The following is a 27,426-nucleotide window of genomic DNA, read 5'->3' on the forward strand; positions in this document are numbered from 1 at the left end:
GCGGAGCGGACGCCCACCCACCATCTATCGGGGGCCGCGGCAGGTACCGTGTGAGGGGAAGGGAGGGGGCGAAGGTGCCTGGAGACCTCGGCTCGGTTCGGCTCGGCGTGGACCGGCCGCGCCCGAACCCCCCGCTGCGCCCCGTGAGGGTCTTGCCCTCGCCCCTCCGGTTCCTCACACGCTGGGCCCCCGCCCCGTGCCCGCTCCTCACTCAGGACACCCCTACGCCCCTCCACGCGTGGGGCTCCCACCCGGGCCGCAGCCTCCTCCTGGCGGCCCCGGTTTCCACACAGCACTCGGTGCCGGCTGCGACCCTCTCCCCGCCCTCACCCTCCTCCTCCCTCCGGTTCCTCCCTCAGCGCGGCCGGCCCCGTCCGTGCCCGCGCACCGGGAGCTGTCCACGCTTCGGGATTCCCGGCCGGCTGGCCGGCGGGTGCTCGGGGTGGGGAACCTCCTCCCCGGAGCGGGGGCCGGGAACGGCGCAAGGGCCGCCTCGGTTTGCAGCATGCCCGCGGCGGGGGGAGTTCGTGGCCGGGCGGGTGGAAGGGCCGTGGGAGCCCCGGCGGGGCGTGGGGGGCACACGGGAGGCGTTTGTTCGGCCCCCCGCCCCCGACTGCATCTCGTCCGCTGTGGTGAGGAGAGCCCGTTAACCTGCTGTTAAACACCCGGATGTCTTTTTGAAAAAGTCCAAATTATTGTCTCCGCCACTGTAATGGCTTGAAATGGGGCTTCGTTCTTTTTTCTTTTTCTTTTTTTTCTTTTTTTTTTTATTCCCCCTAGTCCATTACACAATGAAATTAAGTTTTGCAGATTCATATTTTTTTTTTCCTCCTGTATGCTTGCTGCTTTATTTGGGTGGTTTTTAGACTTGCCGGTCGTGGGAAAAGGCTAAAGGGTTTTAATCTGTTTGTTGCCCTCCTTGTGAATGAAAACGCAGTTTTGGCTGTCCCTCAGCCTTGAAGGGGAACTGATTTTTTGGGTGACAAATCTCATTGCTTTTCCCCCCTGGGTCGTTGTGTTTTGCTTTGACAGTAGAACTCTTAAACTCCCCGCTGGCGCATCCTCAGCGAGTTACTGAGCAATAGCTTTGAAATGTCTTTGGAAACCATACTAGTTCCGTTACTCATTGAGAGACCGGATGATTTTGTAGGAGTGAGAATGCATGCAAGGAGATTTTTCGAAGTGGGCATATGAGTAGAAATCGGATTGCTTGGTAACTACAAGTTAAATTTCTTTTCCCCAAGTCAAAACGACTTCAGCAACACTTCTTACAGGCATGATTTTGAAAGCTACCTTTAAAAAGCATGGCAGTCAGCTCTGTTCACTTATAGCTCATCGTAAGTGCTGTTTGTGTTCATTATTAATTCAAACGTAAGCCTAAAATTTTCATCTTGCATGTGGAGGACCAAAATTAAAAAAAAAACCAACAAAACTGTCAAGTGAAAAAAACAAAACTATATTTTTTAGTAACTAAGTAATAGGGAGATGCTAAGGTGTGTATGGGGGGGTGCCTGTATTTTTAACCTTGCTTGCTTTGTGTACTTTGTGTGACATTTAATATTCGTGGTTTCCTCTACCTGCTGGCAGTTAGGCCTTAAAAACAGGAGAAATTTTCAGGCAGCAAAGGGAAGGGGGAAGAACATTTACAGCCACAAAATATCAGGGTTCAAATGCAGTTGTAAAGCCTGCATCGTATCTTTCAAACTTTGAATTGGCTGTGTCATCTAACTCCCTCTTCTGTCTGTCAGTCTGTCTATTTGCCCTCCTTCTGCAAAATATAAAGGATTTGTAATTTTTTTTTAGGGGGATCCATTTTACTTGCTCTGTGGAACATTAATGTCGTATGAGGTCCTTTTCAATGAAGAGTCAATTCAGAAATGAATGCACGCGTTGAAACTGAAAACTCATGTAAATCACTAGCATACGGAAAAATCGGTGTTTGCTTATTGTTCTGTAAGTGTTGTAAAACTGTACGTTAAACGCACCAGCCTTATTTTATGGCTTTTGGGAAGCCTGAATACCTGTGCAGTTTAAAGCTGCCTGAGTGACGGTGCTCTGCACGCTCTTCCTTGGTCAGCACAACCACAGGATGAATAGTAGCACTTAAGACAGGAAAAGCAGAGAGGTGGCTTCATTTTATGAAACTTATTGGAATAGGTAATCTATGGTGTGATATATTTATCTATTTTTTTCTGGGTTTCGCTGTGTTTGCATCAGAGAGTGTGCCTCTCTCTTTGCAGTTGTAACAGGAAAATATGCCAGTAAAGACATTAGTTATGCTTATTTTCATGTACCACAGTAACTGCAGTTCCTGTCGTTAGTCATTGTTGTTAGTCTTTGGTATAAGTTGATAGAGAAATGTTTTCAAGTTTTTTTTCTGCTTTTCCAGGATAAATCTGGTAATGAACAAAGGATGTTTTTACCATTTTCTTAATGCTGTCATTGTCTGACGTCAGCACCCTGCTAATTATGTTTCCTGACTTTGCTCAATCAGTGCTTTTCTCATGTATTTTATTTGTAAACAGATGGAAACTAAACTATTGTGCATGATTAAATCAGCTTCCTTTTATACAGTCTAATTTGTAGCATAATAGTTACACATCCTCGCTGTTTAAAACAAGTAATTTGTGTTTGTTGAAATGTTTCATACTAATTTCAGTTGTTCTTTTTCAATAGATTTTGATTAAATTCAGTCACCTTGTACCCCAATGTAATTAGTTTATGCTTATAAAAGTCAGAATTTTTGGTGTTTAATTCCAGTTTGCTTAAAATATTGTGCATCTTTGGAGCTTTTATACGTTTTTCATGTCTTGCAGTGAAACTGTGCGTTTCGGATAATGGTAGTGCCTGGAAGCGCCCCGGTCATACAGCAGGATCATGCTCTGGAGCCTGACTTAGGACGAGACTCAACGGAGAACTCTGCCATGGGCCCTGACACAGAGCCGGCGTCCGAGGAGGTTGGCCCAGGGCTAGAGGAGGTGCGAAAGCTGCGGGAGCTAGTGAGGAGACTGGAGATGGAGAATCAGCACCCGAGAACGAAGAGTAGCAGGAGCATGCTTGGGACAAACAGGCAGAGTGAGATCCATGCTGGTGTGGATAAGCATGACTCTGGTCTTAACGGGATGGAAATTAATAATAGCATCAATGCGATAACTGAGAAGCAAGAATTGCAAATCATGGCAGATCTGCACAACCAATTAAGCAAAATAAGGAAAGAGGAAGGAGAGAACAACTGCTTGAAAAAAGACATAGATGCCCAAATGCAATATAGCTGCAACACTGCCACTGAGGAATTGTCTTCCAACATGTGTAAGGCGGAAATGAAGACCGATGATAACGTTAGATGTTGTTCACGTATGGATACAAGTAGTAGCACCGAGCTTATGGGAAACTTGGTCATTGCAGGTATTGATTCCTCAGTTAAAATAAATGGACAAAATCCCAATGAAAAATGTGGAGATCTAGAAAGTCTTTCGAATAACACAGATCTGGATGAAGTGAAAGTGTTAGAACTTGAAAATTGCAATGAAGAAGATGATAGCTGGTATGTATTTCAAAACTTTAGTAGTATATGGAACTTACAGTGCTGTGGTTGGGAGTTTCTGTGTTTAGGTGTGCAGTAATTTTTAAGGGTATAAAGTGATTTCTATACAGTGCGTTGATTTTCAGGAGGAAGAATGCAGTTCTCGTTACCGACTCTTCTTATTTTTAAGACCATTGTGCCAGAGCATTATTTTTTTTAAAAATCAGTTTAACTATAAGGCTTGTCTTTCCCCCTTTCTTCCTGACGTTGCTGTAGCAAGCACAGAAAACCTTCCTTTCCCTGTTAGTTTATTTATGTATAATGCACGCAGATGAATGAATAATGGAGTTTTTAAACTTTGTACATAACTGTCAAATACTGTATTTAAATAAGAATTTTGTAAAACGCATACTGAGACCTTAGACCATCTGGAATTTGTAGCTTTTGCTAGTCTCTAAGAAGACAAATCACTTCTCTTTCCTGAATACTGTTTCTTTGCAGTTAACCTGTTTCTTTTGTTTAGAGACATGAACTGAAACAGATCAGTGATGTAATCCTTAACTGACCTTACTTTGTAGGACTCTCCACTCCACCAGCAGCCTTGTTTAGAACTTGTTTTATAAATCAGCAGATTAATTTCCCTTGCCCTTCCAAAGCTAGTTAAAGTTCGAGGCTAATTCCAGCTCATGCAATAGCTGTGACTTGAGATTTTACCTAGAGTTCTTAATTTTAAGACTTTGTGGGATAGCCTCAGGGATCTGCAAATCACGACACGCTGTTTTCCTGTCAAATTCGGTTGATATAGTCTAACATATCAAAAAGAGGCGCCCCAAGGAGCTTAAATAACAGTGGTATTACGGAGCTCTTGTGCAAGTTCTATTATCATAAATTACCTTTGGTCATGTTGCATTGCTTCTGTCTGTTTTGTTTTCCTCTTGTGAAACAAACCTGGTAAAACAAGAAGCTGTTTTTAGGATGGCTTCTTGTTCTAGAGCTCTTCAGCTAAACTGAAAGTGGGTAACGAATAATGTATTGTACAGTCAATAGTGCATGGCTGTGCTTATTGCCAAATATCCTAAATTCTCTTCGTAAGCACGTCTCACATACTGTCTGTGCAGATATTTATGCATTCCTAGGAGCAATAACCAGAAAACAGTGGTTGGGGGGGAGAGGGGGCTTCTTTAAAAAAACAACAGAACAACAAAAAAAACCTTAATGCTAGATGGATTTAGGATTAACTTTAATAAGGTGGCTTTGCTGATTGGGGGGAATTTTGTACTGCCTGGATGGAAGTAATATATAAATGTGTAGAGCAGTCTATTAGTCAAAGCGAATAGCTTGCTACGTTGTTATATTTGCAGTCCTTTTTTTAATATTATGTATTAGGAAAAAACTGTAGCTAATATTGGAGCATATCGTGTACTTTGATACTTAAGATTTTTGGTAATTTCTGAGAAATTCAGGGTGGCTTTGTTTTTTCCTGTCACTGCTGAATTGATAAATTTTAACAGCCCAGTCCTTTTGGTTTACTGACCTTTTCTTTAATATCATCTAGTAGAGGGGATGATGCTTTATGCCTTAAAGAATACTAAGAACTCATTTTGTATTTTTTTTTTTTTTTTAAGTATGACAGTGTTTAAAACAGTGTGTGGGGAGCGGGAAGCTTTCAAAAAGAGAGGCTTTAGTTCTTCTATCTTCACATCATTCTAGTTTTAAGAACAGGTCCAAACTTTAGGGTAATTTCTATTGTGGTATTGTGCTTAAGCCCCATGACTTCTGAGTAGGTTTGAAACCTCTAGTTAAGTCTGCCATGTGAATTTCTGCCGCTTGAGCTGAAGTGGTAACAGCAAAAACCACTGCCCTAGGAGGGCCAAGGCGGAAGCACGAAGGAGTGGGTCAGAGGATTTGTTGCTTTTCTCTGCAGGTGCAGATAGAGTCTCAGTTTCTGCGCTGTTTTGAAATTATTGGTTTTATTTGGATCAAACTTGCCAACGTTTCTGTGCCGCTTCCCTTGGCTTCAGCAAGATTTGTATGGTCTAAAGTTTTGTTTTTAAAAAACAACATTGCAGTGACTGAACTCCTGTGAAACATGAGGTACTGCATCACCTGCAGTAGCTGTAACTCTGTACTACTTTGGTGTCTGTCCCTTGACTTGCTTTCTTAGGTCACTTTCTCAAATAGCTATTCAAAATTGTAAATATCCTTGAGACCCAGTCAAGTGAAAGTCTGCTTTCTGTGCTGTTGAGTTCAGCATGATGCTTAACTTAGACTTCAGTGCTGTTTGCCCATTACTGGTTACCAGTTTGCTCCCTTATGCTACGCTTTAGCGCAGGTCAGCTCCTGAGCTGTTTGTAGAAAGGCTGTTACTGGTACAGAAAGGAACAAACAAGATATGCTTGCAATAGTGTTACCTTGTTTGTCTTCCTTAGTGTTTGTCATTCTTAGGTACTCCCCCTATAGAAGAATTAAGTTGTGGTATTCTGTGTGTTTGGTTTATTGTTCTTCGTGCAGTGATTTGTGTTCAGCATTTTGTTATGCATTCCCATGCTACTTGTTTGGTGTTTTGCCAATTGTCAGGTTTTTTCCCCTCTAAGACTTGGGAGGGAGAATTTTGACTTGGAATTATGAAATGATTCGAATTCCAACCCCTTCTGAACTAGAAAGTGTGTTTAAAATTAATGTGTCGTTGGATGAAAGAGAGAGAGAAAGAAATGGCAGAAGTGAAAAGCCTTAGTTTTTCAATACTCTTTCTCCTTTTTACTGGATTAGACTATTTTTGCCTCCATCTCCTTTGATGGAGTGAGTACCAAACTCTCTGTCCGTGCCTCACCTTGAACAACTTTAGGTTTTCTCCATGATGGAAGGGAAGAGGCCCTTGGACACGTCTCCCCAGTGTTGCTACTGCTGTTGCTTAAGATCTTGATCCCAGTGGCAAAGCTGCCAGTGGCGTAACACAGGGCTTCAGATAAGCTTTTATGTATGTTCTTCCCTTTTTTTAAAAAAAAAAAACAAACAAACCAAAACACACCACAACAATCAAGCAAATCCATGTAACAGAACCTTTTCTTTACGTTTCTTTTAAATTGCTGAGTTCCTTTTAGAAGAATATGTAAAATAAGATGGGTACGTACATGAATATACAGGTCTACTTAGCCTAATGTGGTCCTGTTTTTTTGTGGGGTGAGGAGGAGAAGGAATCCATGTCACTCAGGTGAATCCCTATGTTGCTGCCACATCCACGCCTTGCAGAGTTTTCATTCCCAAAAGCCTTGCCTTTCAACTGAAAACAGGTCGTGCTGCCTTCACCTTAGTGTTGTGTCATCTCCTGCTTGAATCCAAGAGTTCAACACAGCAAGTAGGGTGCCCTTGAAATAGTCTTTGTAGGAAGAAGGAGCACGGTTTGCTCAAATAAATTACTGTTTAGGAGTTTCCTGGGAGTGTATGTTTTCAGCCTTAGCCCCATGTCCAGTGGCCTTCTATGTTAATGTCTAAAGGCATTTAATTCAACGTACTGCAGGATATCATCGTTGTTAGCTTGTTGTACCATCAGAGATAGGAAAAAATTTTCTGGAGAAGTTCCACCAAACGAGGATGTGGACAAAGTTCAGGTATTACACCAATATAGAATCACAAAAAGTATGGCATCTTGTGCCTCTAATTTGGGGGATAACTTTAACTCCCTACTCTCTACATAAATCAATTCGTTCATTTCCGCAGGCCATGTAGTAGTTTGCCTGTGATCTTTCCTTGCCAACAAAACTCTACGTGACTTAGAAACAGTAATTTGCAAGGTCTTAGTTTCTCAGACTGGTCATCTTATGAAAACCTTCTAGAGGTATTTTTAACAATGGATCAGTTAGCTCTCATGCATTAAATAATGTACAGATGACTTATCAAAAACATTTCCAGATTGTTTGAATAGTGTGTTATCTGTTGTGTCTGTGTAATATCTGTCTCTCTGTGCACAATCTCTGGGTAGACGAGCTCCTTCAAAACCCTTCTGTGCAGCTTTAAGATAGCATTACCATCAGCAGTCTTCATTGCCAGTAATTGCCAGTGCTGGAGTAGAGTAATCTGAAAGGAAAAAAATCTACCTGCTTGTCTGACACTTGTGTGCAAAATATGACCTTTCAGGTTAAATTGCTTTTGATGGCGGAGGCTTAAAATGACTGAGTTCTTATTGAAATGCTTGAGGTATCGGCTCATGGCTCTTTCTGTAAAATGAGGTGTGGGCACAGTAATCTGTGTGCTCAGTTGCACTGCCAGAGTGGAGGGGGAAAGGGAGCCTTTTTATGTTGCTGCAAGATTGCTACAGATGCTGCTCGGCATCCTTGTGCAGCGTACGTATAATACGACTCTTAAGTTGTCCCACAAGGTGCCTTTTGATCATCTTACAGACTATTGGCTGTGTCATGAGATTAAGCTAATGCGATGTTTAGAGCTTCGGTGACTTAGTGACTAGATTTTTGGTATTTTGTTCAGCAGGATTAGTCGCTAGATAGACACGAAAAAGTGGTGCCTCTTCTGGGTTCTGCAATACAATTTTTTTTCTCTCTTTCCGATTTCTGTTTCTTGGGAATAAAGGCTCAAACCTCTACTTAGGCTAATAATACAATGTTTTTGTGTGGAGTGTTTTGCACAGGCTTTTTCTCATTTTTTCCTTTTATGTTTCTATCGTTTCAAGACCTGGACAGTATTGTTTCACTGTTTCTTTCCATAACACCGTATTGTTGGTGTTGGTATTTCTGTTCAACAGTAGTGTTTAGATTTGAGATTAGAACAGCATAAGCACAGTAATAAATCTGAAGATGAACTCTCTGAAGTCTGATATATAAAGGAAAGGAAAATGAATGCATTATCTGTTTGAAATACACGCTTTATAGAAGAATTTAGCACTTTATGGAGGCGTATCTTATCAACCTAAATTGTTCAAAACTGAGGTTCATTTTACTTTCACTTTAATTTACTAATGTACTAGTTATAGAGCTTTCTGCAGCCTGAATTCTCTTCTTATGATCTATAGGTTTACTAGTGCAAATATTCTGCGTGATTAGGATCTTAAATTCTCAGGCAATACTGGCTTGCACTCTTGTAGTTGATCTGATGTGTTACTGAATTGTGAAGATGCTTTTTTTCCAGTGCAGTGTGCAAGGTGAGAAAGTTGTCATAGTATTTTCTGGATTCTTGGGGGGGTTTATTTAAAGCAGTATTTTCAAAATCAAACAATAGTGGCCATTAACTCCCATAAATCCTCCTGTGACATTGACCCCAAAAGAAAAATGGTATCTCTAGAAGATGGTCTGCTTTTAGTACATTGGGATATGTCAGAATAAAGCGCAAAGAATCCCACAAATTTATTTTTGAGTGCCTGCGTTCTTAATAGAAGAAAAATCTCATGTCGTGCTTGCTGCACAACTAAAACTACTTGGTTCTTACCAGAGGTGCATTTCATAAAATACTTTATATGGGAAAGTGAAACACATATGCTAGTAAGCAGAAACTAAAGATGCTTTATCTAAGGGTTCCTCACAGAAGCTGAAGAAAATCTCATTCATATTTAACAAGTTATGCAGCAAACCCCCAATACATCAAATTGAGAATATATGCCCAACTGTTTACTTTCTGAATTTTGTATTAGGCCTTGTAACTATCTAAATAACTTCTGAATTGTCATTTGCGACTTGACAAAAGAAAATATTCAAAGCATAACCTTTTGCCGTTTAAACCGAACATGCTTCACACCCAAACTGCTGAGTTGGAGGCACAAAATGCAAGGTAAAGCTTATTCAGAGATCAGGTATTTGTTAAACCCGAAAGACTTTGGCTGACTCATAAACTGGCAGTCGCATGCCTACTTAGTGGCATGCCTGAGTACGTTTTTTCCAATGCTTATTGGATTAAGTTAACCTGACAAATCAAACAGCCTTAGAGGATAAAACTACCAGAAATAAAATTCTGCATATTTTTAAACAGAGCAGAGTGAGTTTAGCTTATCACAAAAACCTCTTTCACAAGAAAGCCTGTTTTAGTTCAGCTAGAAATGTGGTACTGTGTTAACCTGGCCTCTGTTGCTGCAGCAGTTGTGCCACGGTGGCTAACGGAGGATGACGCTGGGTGGGGGGAGCCTCTAGTAAAAACTGACTTTTGGTTCTTAATATTGTGTCCAGAAAAATATTTACTTCGATTTGTGGGGCTGGTGTTTTTAGTTTATCAGCTGGTGGTGTGCAGTGCTTCAGAAGAATAAGCTATGCCAGCATGTTTTGAGAAGTTAGCTTGCTAAGTATGTCGAACCCTTCCCCAAAGCTCCTTAAAAAGGAAAATAGTAAACCTGACACTGTGAAATCAAACCAGAATTCCTCTTTTTTGTAAGTTGCCTGTCAGCGCTCTGAAAAATTGAGTTGTACTTACTTAATTGAGTTTAGTGAAATTATAAGTGAGACTATCTCTTGCCAACAGACTTGTCAGCTGAAAAATGAGAGTCCTCTGGCAGACTACAGAGGACTCGGACACCCTGGGAAGCAGGTAGCTCTGCTCCATGTGGAAACGGTTCTAGCAATCAAACAAGTGTTACCATTTTCAGCTGATACAGCCCTGGGTAGAAACATGATCAGAAGCATGGAAGGAGCTGGGTAGAACAACTACTCCCTGAAGTAGAGCGGAATTTTCTCCCTTAACCTAAAATATGTGAAGAACAGCGTGACCTGCCCTACGGAGCCTATTGGCCTCTTTTTTGTTTGATGGTTTTATTGCTGCTTTTTTGGTCTGAACTGTAAAATGAATCCAGAGAGAGAGCACTTTGCTTTCTCTGTTTTATTGGATCTGAGTGGTTGTAATGCTCATCTACCCGTGCAGAAACGCAGCAAGACAGGCTTGTGAGGTCTTTTGTAAAAGGTAACATTGCACATTCAGGAATATTTGTGTTCGTGTTTCTCAGCATTTATTTTGTCAATAGCAAATTAGCTTTGGGATTTTTTTTATTTGCATGTGGTTTTGTGTAATGCTTGGTATGAAAAAAGCTGCTGTATGAGACATGACTGAAGAGACTGAATCTCTACTCCCTAAAAAAGGTGGGTCTGGCCGGGGGCAGGAATATTATTAAGATCTGTAAAGTCATGAGTGGCATGTCAAGAGGCAATAGAGAATAATTACCTTCCACCTGTATCCCATTCCCTGAGAACCAGACAATATCAAGAGTAAAGAGCAGGTAACAGCTTCACAGCAAGTGAATGGAGGTGGTTCTTCACCCTGCGCGTCGGTGCAGTGTGGGACTTGTTGGAGTAGGGTGCTGTGGGTGCTAAAAGCAGATATGAATTCAAAAAAGGGATGAGATGGATTCACTGAAAAATATTCTTTTGAGAGACGTTGCATACAGAGATGCTCAATCTGATAGCCCCAAATTGCAAAATTGTGGGAGCGTGGGACGGCTTTCTGCATCAGTACAGCTTTTGGATTGATTGTTTCCGTACTTACCCTTACCTGGATACAGGATCGGAGACAGGGTAATAGGTTAGACAGACATTTTGATGTCAATACAATATTTTAAATATCCCAGTTGTTTGTATGTTTTGTCTTGGCCAAACATTGCTTTTTTGGATAGGACACCTGACAGCTTAGAGTCCCATAGTATGTTTCTTTATCTTTTAAACATGAGGAGTTATCAGAGATTAATGGGGTAATTACTAAAATATCTGATGATTTATATTAGTTTTGTTGGGGAAAGGAGTATTGTATGCATTGAATGTGAGGTGTCTGTGTGAGAATGAGTAACTGGAGCAGAAAGACTTGATGTATCTTGCTGCAGGAGTGTCAAAAGTTACTGCTAGAAGAGAGAGTAGGAGGCAATTGAAGCGCATGCAGACATTCCTTGAAATCTTAAAACCATCCTCATGATCATTTTATGCTCAAATACTGGATTTTGCACTGATGAAGGGGAAATATTATGTATACATCAGTGTGAGGACAGCTGTTGGGAGTAGTGTATATCATCGAGTGTGGCTGTAGCTAGTTTGCTGGTGACCAAGAGGGTTCTTTGCCACCTTTGAGCAGTTCACTAGGTGAAGGAATACCAGACTGGTGCTTGAGAGGAAGGTGGTGGTGGAAAAAATAGCAGTTGTGTGATTGTGTGCATGGCAGAACTCTCTTGCTCTCACAGGAGATGATGAACCATGAAGCCTGTTTACGTGAATTTTCTTGATGCAGAGAGGTAGCAGCTGTGCTTGCTGAAGGCCATGCGAACAGCTCATCAGAGCCTGTTGAGAAAGATGGACCCGAGAGCTAGACTTCACGTCTGCAAATGACAGCTAAACTTCTCAATCAGGTTCCTGTATATTCATCCCCCAAAATTTAGTCTCAAAGCATATCCCTTCTAGAAAGGTATTCAATATCTACACAGCTTCAAAGACCTGGAAGTTTTCTTCTTCTGGTACACTTAATTCTAAGGAATTACATTGTGGACAAATTCAGTAGTTCGAAACTTAAGTTGAAGAATCTTATGGCCTTGTTAACAAGATCAAAAAAAGTTTCTGCTTTCAGAAATCTCCTCTCTGCTTTATTACTGGGTTCAGAGGTAACGACCTCGCAGACTCTTCCAGAATTTGCACACATGCGGCTCCTCAAGTTCGTCATCACAGAGCTTACTTTCCTACCTGTGAATCCTTTTTATAATCCTTTGAATGACTTCAGCAGAATACTATATTAAATATCTTTTTGTAGCAATGCATTCATAGCATAGTAAATATTTTAACACATGCATATTAAGATTACTTAGCTGGAACTCTAATGTTAAAGGTATGTATTATTATATGCAGGAAATTTTTTGTCTCTGGGCAGATTCTGTTAATGATGGCACTTCTTGTTTCTATTCCTGCTTCTCATGCTATTGATTGATTGAGATCTCGATGTCCTCTGCATGAGGGTGTTCTTCTCTAAGTGATATGCAAGAATTAAAAACTGTTTAACTGTTATATGTACACAATACTGATTTTTTTTTCCATGCAAAAGTTTTAAGTGTGTTGCTAAGTAGCAAAAATGTTAACATATAGGGTGCTTTTTTTGTGTTGGGATTTTTTGACTTTAAAAATGTGAATGTGGGATATGTAAGTAAAATACTTCAGCTGCTTTTCAGTCTGCCTCCTATACCCTTTGGCCTTTCTTGAGAGAAATTTTCTAGTTATGAAATATGGTTAAGATGCTACAAGACTATAAGATGATTAAATCTGTCTATATGTAAGACTAATCCTGTATGTATATGCAAAACAATGCTAGGTGTATTACAAGTCTCAAAAACTTAGGCTTTAGGAGAACTTATCTAACATTACAATAAAAAAAAAAGGGAAGCTAGCATACAGTCATACTTCCTGTCTGAAAATTTCTAAATCTTCCAGTTAAATGGTTTATCCCTGAAATCTGAGTAGACTTTTTACTATTCATTCGGTGTCTCAGATTGCTGCTGTTAGAAGATAGGAGACAACTGTTGCCTGCGGTGCAATACAGGTGGAATATCCAGAGCCGTGGGGTTTTTAACAAAAAATACAACAGTTAGACTTCTGAAAGTAGATCACCTTGAATCTCAAGTTAGAACCACCTCCTCACCCTTGCTGTCTTTGTCATGAGATGCTTTTTTTTGGGGGGGGACACGACACACACACACGACACTGGAGGGAGAGGTGGGGGTGGCAGGTGATGGTGAGTATACCAAGAACTTAACTTTTAGTAGTATTCCAACAGCCCCGGCTTGAACCTTGCCTTGCAGAGGCTGTGTACTTTCTCTGTGAAGCCATCTTTAAGTGAATTTTACTATTGTGATAGTAAATTTTGTTTCTGAGTCATAGTATACAATTTAAACTTGAATTTTTTCCCCTGTTTTTAATTTGGATAACTTTTCTGTTCCTTACTGTGAGGTATACTTTAGTAAATGCTACGTTGGTGGTGGTATGCTTTGAGTTAATGAGCATTTTTTACTGTCTCCTTTCAATCATTGCAAAGGCTCTATGTGTCCCCGAGAAAATCTACTACAGATCAGAAAACGGATTCACCTTTAAAATGGTGCCGACAGGTATTGGATAATCCCAGTCCCGAGACAGAAGCAGCCTGCCGAACTCTTATAAACAGACTTGATCAAGGTATGTAAACTATAAACATTGCTTCTTCAAGTGTCTTTTATTTCCACTTGTGTACTTTTACATTCTTGAGAAACAGTAAAGGAAAGGAGACATGACGTTTGCAGTTGCTATAGTGGAGAATATCTGCAGAGATAGCACTTCAGATGTTGCGCTCTTGGTGCGTATTTGTTACAGCCGTGTTTGTTATTGTATAAAAACCTCCCTGCTTTTGGTTTACATTGGTAATGCCTCAACTGATGAAGGTAAGCGATCATTCTGTAAGCGTTAGGAAAACTATGCTGATTACAAGTAATAGACAAAACAAACTGAACTGTGATGTTTTGCCTCTGTGTATTTTTTAAGATGCAAATACAGGCATTTCAAATCAATTGCCAAATTGACCACCTTGCTTTCTGTTTTTTTATGTTCAGAGACTAAACACAAAAATATATTTTACTGTTTTCAGGCTCTTGGGTTGTTTTTTTAATATTTAAACATCTTTAATGTAAAAATATGTAGAGGAAAAAATGTGCTTCTGGGGAGTAGGGGAGAGAATCATATGAAACTATTATTGCAGCTTTTTTCTATATAAAAAGTTCTAGTGTTGTTGAGTGTTTCTAATGGAGATTATTCTTACGTGTCTTACCATTACTGTTATTACCTGGGTAAAATAGTTGTCTGATGCTCAAAGCTTGCAATAACGAAACATGAAAATCTGTGACTTGAAGAAATGGTGTCACTTGGAAACCTAGTTTTTCTTCCAGTTTTATCATCCCCTAAAAGCACTTCATGGTGGCTTTCAGCTGTGTTGCTTAACCACTGAGGGAAAATCCCTTACTTCATCTGCCTGAAACGAAAATGCTACGGAGCGTTCTGGTCAGTGGCCGCATACCACCATCATAGCCAGTATTCTGGGGTCGTAGGCTTGTGGTTTTTCTTTTCCTGTTGCAGAGCACAGAAGGATCAATCCCATATTAGCCTTTCACTGATGTAAGAGCTGTTAGAATACATGTATAGTTTACTTCATTACAAAACTGAGAAGGTTATTCTGTTTCTATGTATCTGTAGTACATCACCTGGAATCCATCTGATGGATATCCTACCTTTGTCTTTTCAAATGCACTCCGGGTTTGTATGTAAAATGGGCGAGTCCTGGGCTGAATTGCTGATAGCCAAGACACTGAGGGGTTTAGAAGTGAACAGGTAATCCTCTTCTATATTGTGTAGCTTTCTATATCATGTAGCTTTCCTATATAGGCAGCTGTAACTTGCCCTGCAGCTGGAGGGATGACTAGTTTTATTATTTTCTTCTAACAACTCATCATTGAAAAGCATTGCAGAGCAGGATGTGTTGCAACCTCATCTGTCTAGTTTGACTCATGAACATCTAAACACAAAAGCTGTGGTTAGCAGTGTTTGAAAAAGTGAAGTTTCTGAGAGAATTAATGTTTTGAAGTTCAGTGATGTTTGTAACTGCTGACAATACAACCCGCAGTTTGGTACAAAAGTTGTTCTCTGCCTGGGTTTTGAATTGGCTGGCTTTGTCTTCTATGTGAATGCAATAATTTTGATTTCAGTTTGACCAGTAACTTGACCTCAGTGATTTGAAGTCTGAGAGGCCACTGGTTTTGTTTGTTTTGTTGTTGGGGTTTTTTTTTAAGTTTACATACTAATAGTGTTTTGGCACTGCTTGTAATCAGACTTATTTTGAGTTTAGCCTTGAAATTCCTGATTTGAGATAACAATGTAGTTTGAGAACAAACTTCATTTACTTTTATAAACCATCTGCGCTTAAAAGTTTGAATGAAGATTGGTTTGATTAACTCTTTGCTTTCTGGCTGAAATGTATCAGGCTTTATTTGTACTCTGTCGTTCCTTTTTAACTAAAATAGTCTGACCTTTTATTTGTGGGGGAAATAGAAAACTATATAGTGAATCTTCATTATTTCCTTAGCTACTATTCTCTCCGTGGTAAGGGTTCGGTGGGCAATTCAGCAGCCCCTTGAATACATACAGATCATAGACTGAGTCGTTTCCTTAGCGTTGTAGCTGCTTATTTTCAACTTCAGTAAGCATGGATGCACTAAGTTTTGCTACCTGGCTGCTTTTTAATTGTTTCACTAACTCGTATGCGAGTCTGTGTGCCGAATAAATATTTCAGAATGGTTGTTTTTCATATTAATTTGCTCTCCTTTTAATCTAAAGGCATAGCTTTTGTGGTTTAATACTGTTTTGGTTCCGTCATTAAAAATTCAAAATAACACGTGTAAACATAAAGTTCAATGGAGTTCTTTAAAATGAAGATGGGATGTAGAAGTGACAGATATTTATGAAAACAGTCATCTTTGAAGACCAGCACTGAAACTTTCAGAAATGTATGGCTTCTTTAAAGCCAAGTTTGTCATAGTTATTCTTGGAATTCTTCAGAAGTGACAAAACAAGTTAAAGGGGAGAGTGAGCAAGGGAACAGGCGCTGCTTTGCTTCCTACATCTTGTACCTGACGCCATCAAGATGTCTTATTTGAACTACCTCTGTTGCGATATTTAATCCTGTTTGATCTGATGCCTTTCTTTATCTTATGCTCTTTGTTTTTAAAAATAATTTGATAACCTTTATGGCTTTTTTGTATTTTTTCCTTCTAGCCAGTAGATGGAAAAACCTGTATTGCAGTCCATTGGCATCACCAAGCGCACATAATTTGAATACAGAGACAGGCTCCTGTAGCAATGCACTAAACTCTCCCGGGCATCTCAAATCGACTAACAAAGCACTACTAACCTGTGGCAGCTCAGGTATGGCATGTCAGTAGAGCAGTGCAAACCTGTAGTGTTTAAAATGCAAGGAGTATTACTAATTGACACAGGGAGAAGTTGTCAAGAGATGCAAGTCCACCCGTGGGGTTTTCTTCTTTTAATTTGCTCACTTACTGACCTGGGTTTCATCTATTACGTGGGAGAAAACCTCCTTGCATTCTGAATGTCTCATAGTTATTTCATGTTTTTGTTTTTATAACTTTCTCTCTATATATTTATAAATTGTACTAATTTTAAGTGACTTAAAATAGAAAACAGCTGTTGGGCAAAGAAAGTACTGCTCTTGAATAATGTTATCGTATGTAGGCATTGACTTTATAAAGTTACTTGGATTCAGTTTTCTGGCTTGAGAGTTTGTGAAGTTTCTTTTGAAAATACTGATTAATGTAGGCAACAGAAAGCAGCCTTGTGCTTTAAGATGAAAGGCATAGTTCTCCAGGATAAGCCTTTAAATTGGCCGAGTGGGCAGCTAAACACAAAATAACAAAAGCTTTCCCTCAGACTTAACTGTGTTTGGAGTAAGATTTCCTACCTTAGAGGCAATTTATACAAAATTCTTCTTAGAAGCCTATATTTGTAGGTATGATAATGAAGCTTCTCCTAAATGGCCTGGCCTCACGTCTGCCTTTGCATTTAAGCTGCTGCCTAAGGAGTCCATGTAGGCTCTTTCAGGAGCTTCTTTTATCCTTGATGCAGTTCAGGCTCAGTTTTCTGGTACAAATGCTTTGCCTCTTGGCTTTATTATCAAAGGAGTCTTCCTTGATTTGTTTTTTGTGGAAATTGCTATATCCTAATTTGCAGGTTTAAAAACATAAAGCAAATTTAACAGTCTCTGGCTTGAAACTTGATGTTAAATGAACCTTTTTTTTTAAGAGAAAAAAGGGTTGCATATGGATGTTTTCATAGCTGCAGGTATGCTTTTGAGGTCTGCTGGTTTTCTGCTGTAAATAGAAATTAACACTTATCTCTATTTTGCAAACAAAAGGATGCATGTAGGACTGATCATTTTTGCAAGCTGAATTCTGCAGGGAAAAATCTCTAAATCAATTTCTTGGTTTTAATATGAGGTTGGTTGGCAATCTAGATGTCTAACCACCTTTTCACACAGAAATGGTTACTGATGTGTAAAACCGAAGTGTCCATGCAACTTTTAGACTTCTTCATTCACTCTGCAAATCTGCTGAAGTTGTCAAGGGTACCAAATAAAAAGCCAAGTGTAGAACAGGCTTTGTCCGTGTAGGATTATACATGAGAGTTCACTTCATCTGTTTGGTGGCTCTTCCCTTGTGACTTGTGTAAGTGCTAATATGAGTTTAAAATTCACTGTCAACTTGATTGACTCGAATCTAATTTTATTTCTAAGAAAAACGGAGCTTCCCTACTGTTCCAATGAAAAATGTTTAACAGTAACTTCCCTTAAAACTAGACAAAAAAAAAAAACCCTTTTACAAAATCCAGATGTGGTATATTTTGAAGTTTCTGTAATGAAAACCATAATCAGTTCATCTTGCAATGTTGAGCCACAACAGTTTTTACTGATGAAAGAATGTGAATGTTTTTCTTCCCCTCCTTGACTGTTTTTAAATAGACCTGCAATTTGAAATGCAACAACCAAACTAAACACACACAACTGAATTGGGAACTTTGCTTTTTAAAAAGCTGTATTCAAGATACAGCTGTATTAAAAATACAGCTTTTAGTATTAAAGGTGTTAGTTACAGCAGGAAACCTATGCTTACTCATTATACTACATCCTACAGGTGCAGTCCCTACTCTCACGTTGGCTTTATTTCAGCTGCTTACGATGTCTTTTCCTGACACCAGAAGGAAAGAAACAGGATTATGTTACACAGCAGTGCAGTCTTAATACTGGAGTGTCTTGACTTAAGTGTGTATTTGTGTAACGCACACACAGGCACAGATGCACCCCATACACTACAGTCACGCTTCTGTCACTGTACGATGTAAGCGTCTTGAAACTGGAAAAACTTTATGCCTTTTCCCATGAGGAATTTGAGGCTCACTGGTACGAAGCAGTTTGCTCGATGTCCATGTAAGAAATTTGTTTTACGCCTGGACTTCAAACGTGTGTTTTCCGTGTCACCAGTTACTAGTCTTCAAAACTGATTGAAGAAAGAATGTTGGGAACCTGCTGCTTTTTCCTGCCTGGCTGGAATTAACCATTGTTTGAAAGGGTTGCTCAGCAATGGTTTTTAGATGTTTTGCCGAGAACAGACAAAATGTTTATTTCTAGCGTCGTTGTTGAGAATTATTTAGTAGGTGCACTGCCTTCGAGACTTCTTAGAACACAGCAGGCAAAACTGCGTGAGCTAAAGTAAAAGTCAGTGGTGAATGACATCATATAGATGCTTTGGGAGGCTGACTTATATTCTTGATTTGTCGGCTGGTGTGCTACAGCCTACTTGCTTTTTATTTAAGTGATGATCTCGAATCCCTGCTTGAGCAGGATTTGTATTTCTTAAGCCTACTCTAGCTGAAAATGATGTTAAGTGCTCTTAGGCTCTTGCATATCTACTAGCTTTATCTGATCTTCTGTCAGATAGTGTTTTTTAATTTTTGGTTTTTTGGTGGGTCTAAACCTATATAGTACTAATTAGAACCTTGTCTTGGAATTACTTTAAGGTAATGATGTACTCTCTCCTAAAATAGCTCTAAGTTATGTGGTCTTATGTGTCTGTGTTTGAGGGTTAGTTATGCTGGGAGCATATTATGGTATTTTGTAACATGTAGCACAGATAAGCACGTTTGCCATGTAGAGATTTTACATTCACTAATCCATCTGTTTCCAAAAATTTTTCTAGCAATGTTTTTCTGGGTTTGTTGGTTTGTGGTTTGGTTTTTTTTTTAATACAAAGCAGTATGGTAGTTATAAAATGGGAAAAGAAGATGGGGGTACGCTCAGCATTGCTTACTCTCTCTCAAAGGCACTACCCTGAGCCAAAATTAACGTTGATGGAATGGTAGCAAGATTCTCCTATCATTGTCTGCATCTGCCTGCCATCTGCAGATACGGAGATAAGCTAACTGCTAGGTGATGCTTAGCCTTCCTGCAGTAACAGTCATCCCGGATGCCAGGAAGAGTAGCGTCTGAGGAAGACCGAAGGCAGTTGTGATACCACATTTCTGTGTACAGGGCTACTTACAAGCCTCCCACATTTGAAGGACAAGTACCACTGTAACCCCAAAGTTACATGGCTTGTTCGCATCTCCCTATTTCAGTAGCAAGTAGTAGTACTCTTATGCCATGGAAAATACTGACTTGCTTGACTTAAGAAAAAGTACTACCAGATAAAAGTTTGCACTTGATGATGATTATGATGATATTTTTCTTATTATTCTTCAAAAGGGAAATTATTTGGTCCTCTTCCTAATGCCTGACTTATGCAAAAACTTCCCTGGTGGAAAAGATCCTTCCAGTTTGTTTTTTATGACCTGCTGTATGAACAAGCTATATCCTTCCCTGTAAGAGAGAGTTTGGTTTATGATGAGAGGAAAAAAAATGGATAAACCTCAGGAATGGGGAGGAGGCAATCAGGTGTAAGCTCTACTTTGCATAAGCAGATTGCATGGCTGGTTTTTGAGGTACTGGACTCTGAAAGCCATTTGGATCCTTTTATTCCTATGACTGCTCACCAATGCCCTAGCAAGCACTTTGTATAACTTTGCTGCTTAATATCTAGATCGATGGTGGCCCCTTTCTCAAAATAGGCAGAAATAATACTGATCTTGTAAAGTATGTTTCTAAGCTTAAAATTACCAAGCATCCCTTTGCCACCTTCTGGACAGAAGTCCACGTTTTTTTCCCTGCACAAAGACACTCTGCCTCCTGAAAACTGCAGGTTAAAATACTGAGCGTTGTGTTCTCAAGTAATTTCTAACTTCTTAATTATTTCTAGCAACCATACCTCAACTTCACAACTGCACTGATTTTATTACTGGAATAAATACTCTGCTGCTCATTCTTGTTTTGTATGTGGATGTCTGAATGCTTTTTATGTTCCTTCCTCCTCTTCCCTCCTAAAGGTTATTTGAGCATGCATTCTGCACTGAGCTCTCAGTCGTCTGTGGACAGTGAGCTGAGCACATCTGATGACTCCATCTCTATGGGATATAAACTGCAGGACTTGACTGATGTCCAGGTTATGGCACGCCTTCAGGAAGAAAGTACGTGACAGCGATCTCCTTTGTGTTACAGTTTTGGAATTGTAGAGAAATGTAGATGGATTCCAACTGTTCTTCTCTTCCCCCTTTTCCCCAACAAAAAAAGAATTTAATAGATCGTTTGAAATGTTTGTGATTTGCAGGGGCTTCCTTTAAAAATCTACAGACCCAAACCACCACTGAAACTTAGCAGTTGTATAACATCTCAAGATTACACCTCGTGAAGCAGAGGATAGTCTTGAAAGCATTATCCAAACCCTCACTTTGTTAAATGTGTAAGCACCCTTTAATACTCAAAAATATTCCATCCCAGATTGTCTCTGAAGTACGGGTGAAGTTTCATGAGTAACTGTTTCAGAATAGTGGCAGTTTAAACAGCAGCAGCTCACAGGTGCCTGTCTGGTTGCTGTCCCCTCGCTGGAGCAAACACAAGCAGCTGCGTGACTGCACCATGTATTGGTTTGGGGAACTGATCCAGCTGAAAAAAATAACCCAGCAGAATTTTTTGCATGTAAATTTTTGTTTTTCTGAGCAGGCTGCCTAACTGCAGCCTGAAATCGTACTAGAAGCTGTCTGGAGGACTGAATTTTACAAGTGGTTTATTGCACAGAAGATGCGAGTAGTATTTCACTGCTGTGTTGAGTAAAACCAAGAATTCAAGAGTACTAAAACTGAAAGAGCTGAAACTACAATTTAAGTTTTGCTCTGGGTAAAGTGCTCAGAGACAGCTCTGCAAATTTAACTTACTTAAGCATAAAACATGTTTGTGTCCCAATGTGTGGGGATTTCAGGGCCCTGATCCAGTTCCCATTAAATCATTGGTAAACTTTCTGTTGACTTCAGTGTGATTTGGATGAGGTCCTAATTGAAGATCAAGGTGGAACAAAGTGGCTGGATGTGTTTTTCTGTGCAAATTAATCATTAATTTCATTTACAGGAAATAGAGAATTAAGTTCTCTGTTTTTCTTATGGAGAACATTTACTTACTTTTAGTACTATGCCTTTATAAATTTAAAAAACACTATGATCTAGGACTTGGAGTATGAGACCAAAAAGAGCAAAAGACGTAAGATCTTGTTATCGCTTTATTACACCTGAGTGCAGTTGTATTGAAGTGAATAAAGCAAATAACAGCCTTTTTCTTTCTAAACTTGAATATTTTGTTATGCTTGGTGATCACTTCACAAAAAAGTCAAGGAAATCCCATCACATTACAAAGTTTCCAGTGAAATATGAGAAGTGCTTCATCCTCAGAATGATGGAAGCTTTTCATATTTGCATTGTGAAGGGAGAAGAGTGGGGAACGCTTGCTTTTTTTTTTTTTAATCCCTGCAATGAAGGGACTGCACTGAGAAGAGGCTTTTTCAGCACTTTAACTGACACCTTTCTCAAAAGTCCCTCCAACCAGTTTGCTAGATTAGTTCTTGGTAAGAAGTTACTTGTATTTTGTTAGGCAAGAAGACTTAAATAAAGGCATAAGTTGGGGGAGGACCTGTAAATAAACCAGACAGATGCACTGTAGATGTCAATAAACAGCAGGCGTTTTTTCACTTGGAAGCTTAAATCTTTGTTTCAACCTGTTGAAATGCTGGTGGGTGCGTAATTAATTGAACTAAAAAATTCATACTCTAAATTAGATTCCTATACCTAGTTAACCTAACAGAGCTAGCATGGCAATATATGTAGTCCACAATCACAGCTCCTTGTGTATGTGACGTAAGGAGTAATTCAGGTCAATTTGAATATTAACTCTTTGCTCTAATTAAACAGTACTGATATGGGTGACACTGTTCCAGTTAGAGATTCCATAAGCTGTGAGTGCCTTCCGTAAAGGGAGTTATTAACTTGACTCTCCTTCCAAGGTGAAATGAATCACTGATAAAAGCATTGCTTCTGAATTTCTGTTGCGACTGGGTAAGGAATTTCTATTTTAAAGTACGATGACTTTGAGCCGTGTTGCCCTCTATCTCCAGGCCTCCGTCAGGATTGTGCCTCCAGCTCTGCTTCTGTATCACGTCGCAGTTCCAGTGCCTCCCTTCACTCCCTGCGAAGAGGTACCTACAGTGACCAGGAGTTCGACACGTACAGCCTTGAGGATGAGGATGACTATGATTGTTCCCTGTCGTACCGTAGCGCTCACAGATACTCCCCGTCTCCGCTCAGTTCACCCCGATGTCAGTCCCCTTCTTCCAGTGCAGATTACGGCAGGTCATCTACTTCCCGTATCCGTCCCCCAAGGAGATCGGTGCAAAGTCCGATGCAAGACCGGCTCAAGTATGCAAACAGCGAAGGTAAGCTAGTTGTGTGCTTTTGATACGGGTCAATGAAAATAATTTTGACATACACATTTCAAAAGCGCTGTTATTTAATGGAAGCTAAGAATTAGTTACACACTTGTCTGCTTTTAAGTGCGTATGTTTTTCAAGAGATAGTCTAAACCATTATACGTCTCCATTGCTACCAGAAGCAGCAAATAGAGAATTTGCTCTCGATTTCAGAGGAGATGCGCCACAGCATGCCCAACCTGGCCAGGACGAGCCTTCGAGCTTTGGAGTCCGTAAGGAGCAGTCGGAGCTTGGAGTCGGATCTGCAGGTGCCAAGCAGTCGAATTCCAAGAACTCAGCAACGGTCAGCAGGTCAGTGCAACGTCTTCTGGACACACCACTGTAGCTGATTTTCCTTTTGTCTGTTTAACCGGCCTGACTAAACCCGAGGCCCTTAAAAGGCCCGGTATCCTGAAGTGTTCTTAAAATACTGTTGCCAACTGGATTTTTCTTCCTTTCGTTATTCCATTTCTAGGTCTGGCTCCCAGTAAGCTCAGGTATTCCTCCAGTGCTGGGCAGTCTCCCTTAACAGTGCGACAACCCATGAAAGCAGGGTCATGCACAAACTCTCTGTTAACACCCAGGCAGCCAGTAAAAGCCTGCAGTTACGCAAGTCCTGTTAGCGGCGTTCGAAAACCACCGGCATCTTCGCTTAGTACAGGCTCTTCCAGTAGCAGTTGCACTACCAGAAGCAGTAATATGGTCACTGTGGCAAAAAATTCACCCCTGAAAGCACGCACATCTGTTGGAGGAATCTCGGTGCCCAAGAGCAAGCCAACACCACCATCCAAGAGGTAAGTGTGAGACTTCAAGCCTCGCAGACTTGGATGTCTGCCTATATTTCACAGATTAGAAACGCTTTTTTTATAAAGTTGTGTTCAGCTCTGGTTTTAAAGTGTGACATGGGTATAGAGTTGGGTCAGAGCTGCTGATTAACTTCAGATGTAGGGTTGTGGTTGGGGAGCCCTTAAAGAAGGGGTAGTACTTAGCTGGAAGATTCATGGACGTTAAGTACTTTGCCCCCAGTCAAGAAGCAAAGGGTTGCAGTGCCTTTAAATACCGCTAAAATTAAATTCTGTGAATGTATGTGTGAGCTGACAGGCTGGGGCTCACCAGCTTCTGGGCGAGATACCCATTTTTATCATGTAGTCTGTGACCAGACCATTCAATATTTCAGTATTCCATCTGTTTAAAAAAGTGCTTTTTTTTAAACAAAGCTCATTATCCAGGAAAACGAAGAGGCATAGGCTCAAACTTATTCCTATAAGAAATGAACATTATGGCACATATTTATTTGGTGCATACATCTGTTTTTGGGAAGGGGGAAAAACTCTTCCAAAGGACTAATAAACTCTCTTTCCTGTTAATATAATAGTCTTCCCAGGTGACCTACTTTGGTGCCTCTGTAACTTTGCTACTGGTAAATTCAGTTTGGTGGGTTGTGGGGTGGTTTTTTTTTTTTTCTTCCTTAGTCTTCAGTTAGGATTCTAGGTGGGCATTGTCCGAGGCCTAATGAGTTTTTAGAAGGGTTTGAAAAGTAGGACAAATTAACAGGGCTTGTCTTAAGAATAATTCTGTATCGTTATAGTAACTTCATACAAGAGGGTGAAAGCAGAGCATGTGTAATGGTTTCCAAAGACTTACAATTTTTGTTCTTGTTGCACAAGTCTGAACTGATTTAGGGGCCATATCTTAATCCAGAAAGATGCAATGGGTTTTTGGACTCTTTTTTTTTTTTTTGACACTTATTTCTAGTTTTTAGCTTTTATGATTAGCTTCCTAAATATTTAGACAGTGAAGTTCGTAAATATCTGAAGTTTGTAGATAATCTAAAGCAACAGCTGTTTAGTTAGAACATACTCAATCTTTTTAAAGAATAAGGCCTCTAAGATGCTTGTAAAACAACGACATGCACGGACTGCTTTATGCCATTTCAGCAAAGCGCTTTCTTATCCCATTGTCCTAAGGCATCTGCTGTGCTGTTGTGTGTGGCAAATCCGCCACCAAATTGCCAAAAGCTATTTTTTACGGCTATTTGCGGTACAATTGTAGCGTAAACTTTTATGATTGAGGGAAGTTAAGTTTATTCAGTATCAGAGTAATAAGCAGTAAGTACGTGTTGATTTTTAATGTCCCGCTGTAGCCGTCAATAAATTGAACTGTATCTACTTTCTTAAAAAAAAAAAAATACTCAAAAGGGAATTTTTAAACTCTTAATTTGTAGTAGTACTGTACATACAATGTGATTATTTTTCATGGGTTTAGTCACATTTGCAGGGAAAAATATTCCTCTTGGACTCAGTCATGGGAAAAGCCCACAACGGTGTTAAGAACTTAGCAGGATAAAGGTGTCACTAAGTACCCAGTAATAGTCGCTTAATTTCTCTGAACTGCCTGAAATCTGTCTCTGTTCTGCTGGCCTCCTGCTGCAAGGGGTGGGCAGGCTGTGTGTGTGCGACTGCAGCAGTTTACCTCCGGCAGGCAGATGGTGACATTGTCAAAAGACAGATGCTGCAGAAGCCCAGCGTACACTAAAACCTCAAACAAGCATTCCTGCGTACATCAATGGATTCCCGGGGACTTGCCTTCTTGTAGCTGTTTGTTAGTGACCTTTGGGCTTTTTTTTTTGTCTCCCAAACCAGATTTCTTCAGTCAGCGCAGACCACTCAGGCCCCCGAGGACGATTCCTGGAAGGACGGCTGTTACTGACAGCCCGAGATGCTGAGGCACTGCCAAACACCGCTGCGAAGCCGACCCCCAGCTGGCTGGGCGTAAGAACATTATTTGAAAACGAGACCCATCAGGCTGCAGGCTGATGTGTATAGCTCCTCTCCTCCCGAACGTAAACTGTCCTCACCTTCTGCTATTCTGCCAAGAGCCTGACCTCTCAGTGGCGGAACAGACAACTGCTTTACTGCGTTTCCACTGTTCAGAACGTTACTGAAACACGAGTCTTCACGTGAAGACTGCAAATAGCCTTATTTCATACAAACCTCTACTTGCAGCCCTTCGGAAGGTTTGTCACAAAAAAAACTTCTCCTGTGACCTGCTCCTGAGGACGCTTGCTTAAAAAGGCTGCTGGTTGTCCTGTTTGTGCCGGAAAGCAGCTTTGAGCTGTTGCTATGGCGTGTGGCATAGCAGCGGCTTGGGGAGACTAGAAATAGCTGTATGGATGTTAGAAGTAAGACTTTTAAAACTGAACCTGATGTACCCTAATACTTGTCTGAAATGCAACTGTTTGGGTTTGTTTGGTTTTTTTTTTACTTCTGTATAGAATGTATTTCTGCTACTTTTTATTGTTTGTTCTAGAAGATGAAGCAGGTTTTTATAACTGTAGTACACTTCAAGCTGTCGTATTCAAGTGTGTGCATCGCGGTTCACAAGTGAAGGAGCAGTACACAATATTTGTGTGGGTTTGTGAACAGGCAGCTGCAGGGACAGGGGATGCTCTCTAAAACCAGCTGTTTGTCAGCATCTTCATCTCTCCGATGAGGAAGTTAACAAACACCGGTTAAAAGCAAACTTTTTAAAAATACCCCCCCTGACTGATTTGACTTGAAGTGTTTCCCTTTGACCTCTTTCAGCTAGCCCCGAACTGCCCTGATTTTTGTAGAAGAGTTTTCTACTGTCTCTTTGGCTATGAAGGATTCTGTTTCAGTGTCCTTTTCCTCAGCAAGTGCTGGATGCTATGAATACAGTCTTAGTACAGAAGAATATGCACTGATAGCAATGTTCTCCCTGCCATCAATGTGATTTTGATAGTGTAGTTTAATAAAATGTTATGGTGCTGAAATAGATCTGCTTTATTCAAACAGTGAACCTGACTTTGGAGTGGTTTTTGTGTGAGGAGTGAGGCTTTTCATGACAGGCCCAGCCATGCAGAAGTACAGACTTCTGTACTGCAGCTCTTAAAGCTCTGCATAGGCAAACAGCTCTCCAGAGGAAGTCTCATATGACACAAGTATTGATATTTACCTTTCATCTCCTTGGATTTCATGGGGCAGGTGTTGGCAAAGGAAGAGTTAATTCACAGCACTTGGTTCGTGTCTTTCCTAGGAGAACAACATCCACAAGTGGCCGAAGCAGGACAAAATACAGGAAACACCACTTGCAAATAGGAAGCTCTGCAGGATGCTTTACAGCAGAGATTACTTTTAGCGTCAAGTTTGCTTTAGAAAGAAAAATAAAGAGGAAGAGAGAGTTGCTATCAAATCGCTGTATATTTGAGGGTTGGGTTTGTCACCTCGAGAGATGCAGCTGTAAGCTAATAACTGAAAAGTAGCAAGGGTTTCTTTCTTGCGTTCCATTTGCTCATTCTAATGAATATCAGTGTTTTACTATGAACTACTTAAGCTAGAGCTGCATACCACTGTTTTCCTGCAGTTGAAATAACCCTCTTCTACTTCAGGGCAGCGTTGTACATCTCAGAGCCAGTTCCACCTCACTGACAGGGCACAACAGAAGGTTTTGTTACAAGCGCTGT

General features: G+C 40.3%; 1 protein-coding gene across 4 annotated transcripts; it reads left to right on the forward strand.

The window, feature by feature from the left end:
- LOC127019823 (SLAIN motif-containing protein-like) lies at positions 1-27,058 on the forward strand. 4 transcript variants are annotated; one of them, XM_050902057.1, is made up of 10 exons: positions 1-43; positions 2,817-3,309; positions 3,406-3,544; positions 13,508-13,644; positions 16,267-16,416; positions 20,482-20,622; positions 22,593-22,910; positions 23,118-23,255; positions 23,419-23,737; positions 25,586-27,058. In XM_050902057.1, exons 2-10 carry the CDS (start codon positions 2,838-2,840, stop codon positions 25,650-25,652), a joined length of 1,881 nt encoding a protein of 626 aa, XP_050758014.1. In that variant the 5' UTR covers positions 1-43; positions 2,817-2,837; the 3' UTR covers positions 25,653-27,058. The 4 variants fall into 4 exon arrangements, with proteins under 4 accessions (XP_050758014.1, XP_050758011.1, XP_050758015.1 ...); XM_050902054.1 differs by having other exon boundaries at positions 2,817-3,544; XM_050902056.1 differs by lacking the exon at positions 1-43 and adding an exon at positions 1,826-1,953 and having other exon boundaries at positions 2,817-3,544.
- Positions 27,059-27,426: the final 368 nt, after the last annotated feature.

This window comes from Gymnogyps californianus, chromosome 9 (assembly GCF_018139145.2).
Source record: "Gymnogyps californianus isolate 813 chromosome 9, ASM1813914v2, whole genome shotgun sequence".
NCBI classification, from domain to species: domain Eukaryota; kingdom Metazoa; phylum Chordata; class Aves; order Accipitriformes; family Cathartidae; genus Gymnogyps; species Gymnogyps californianus.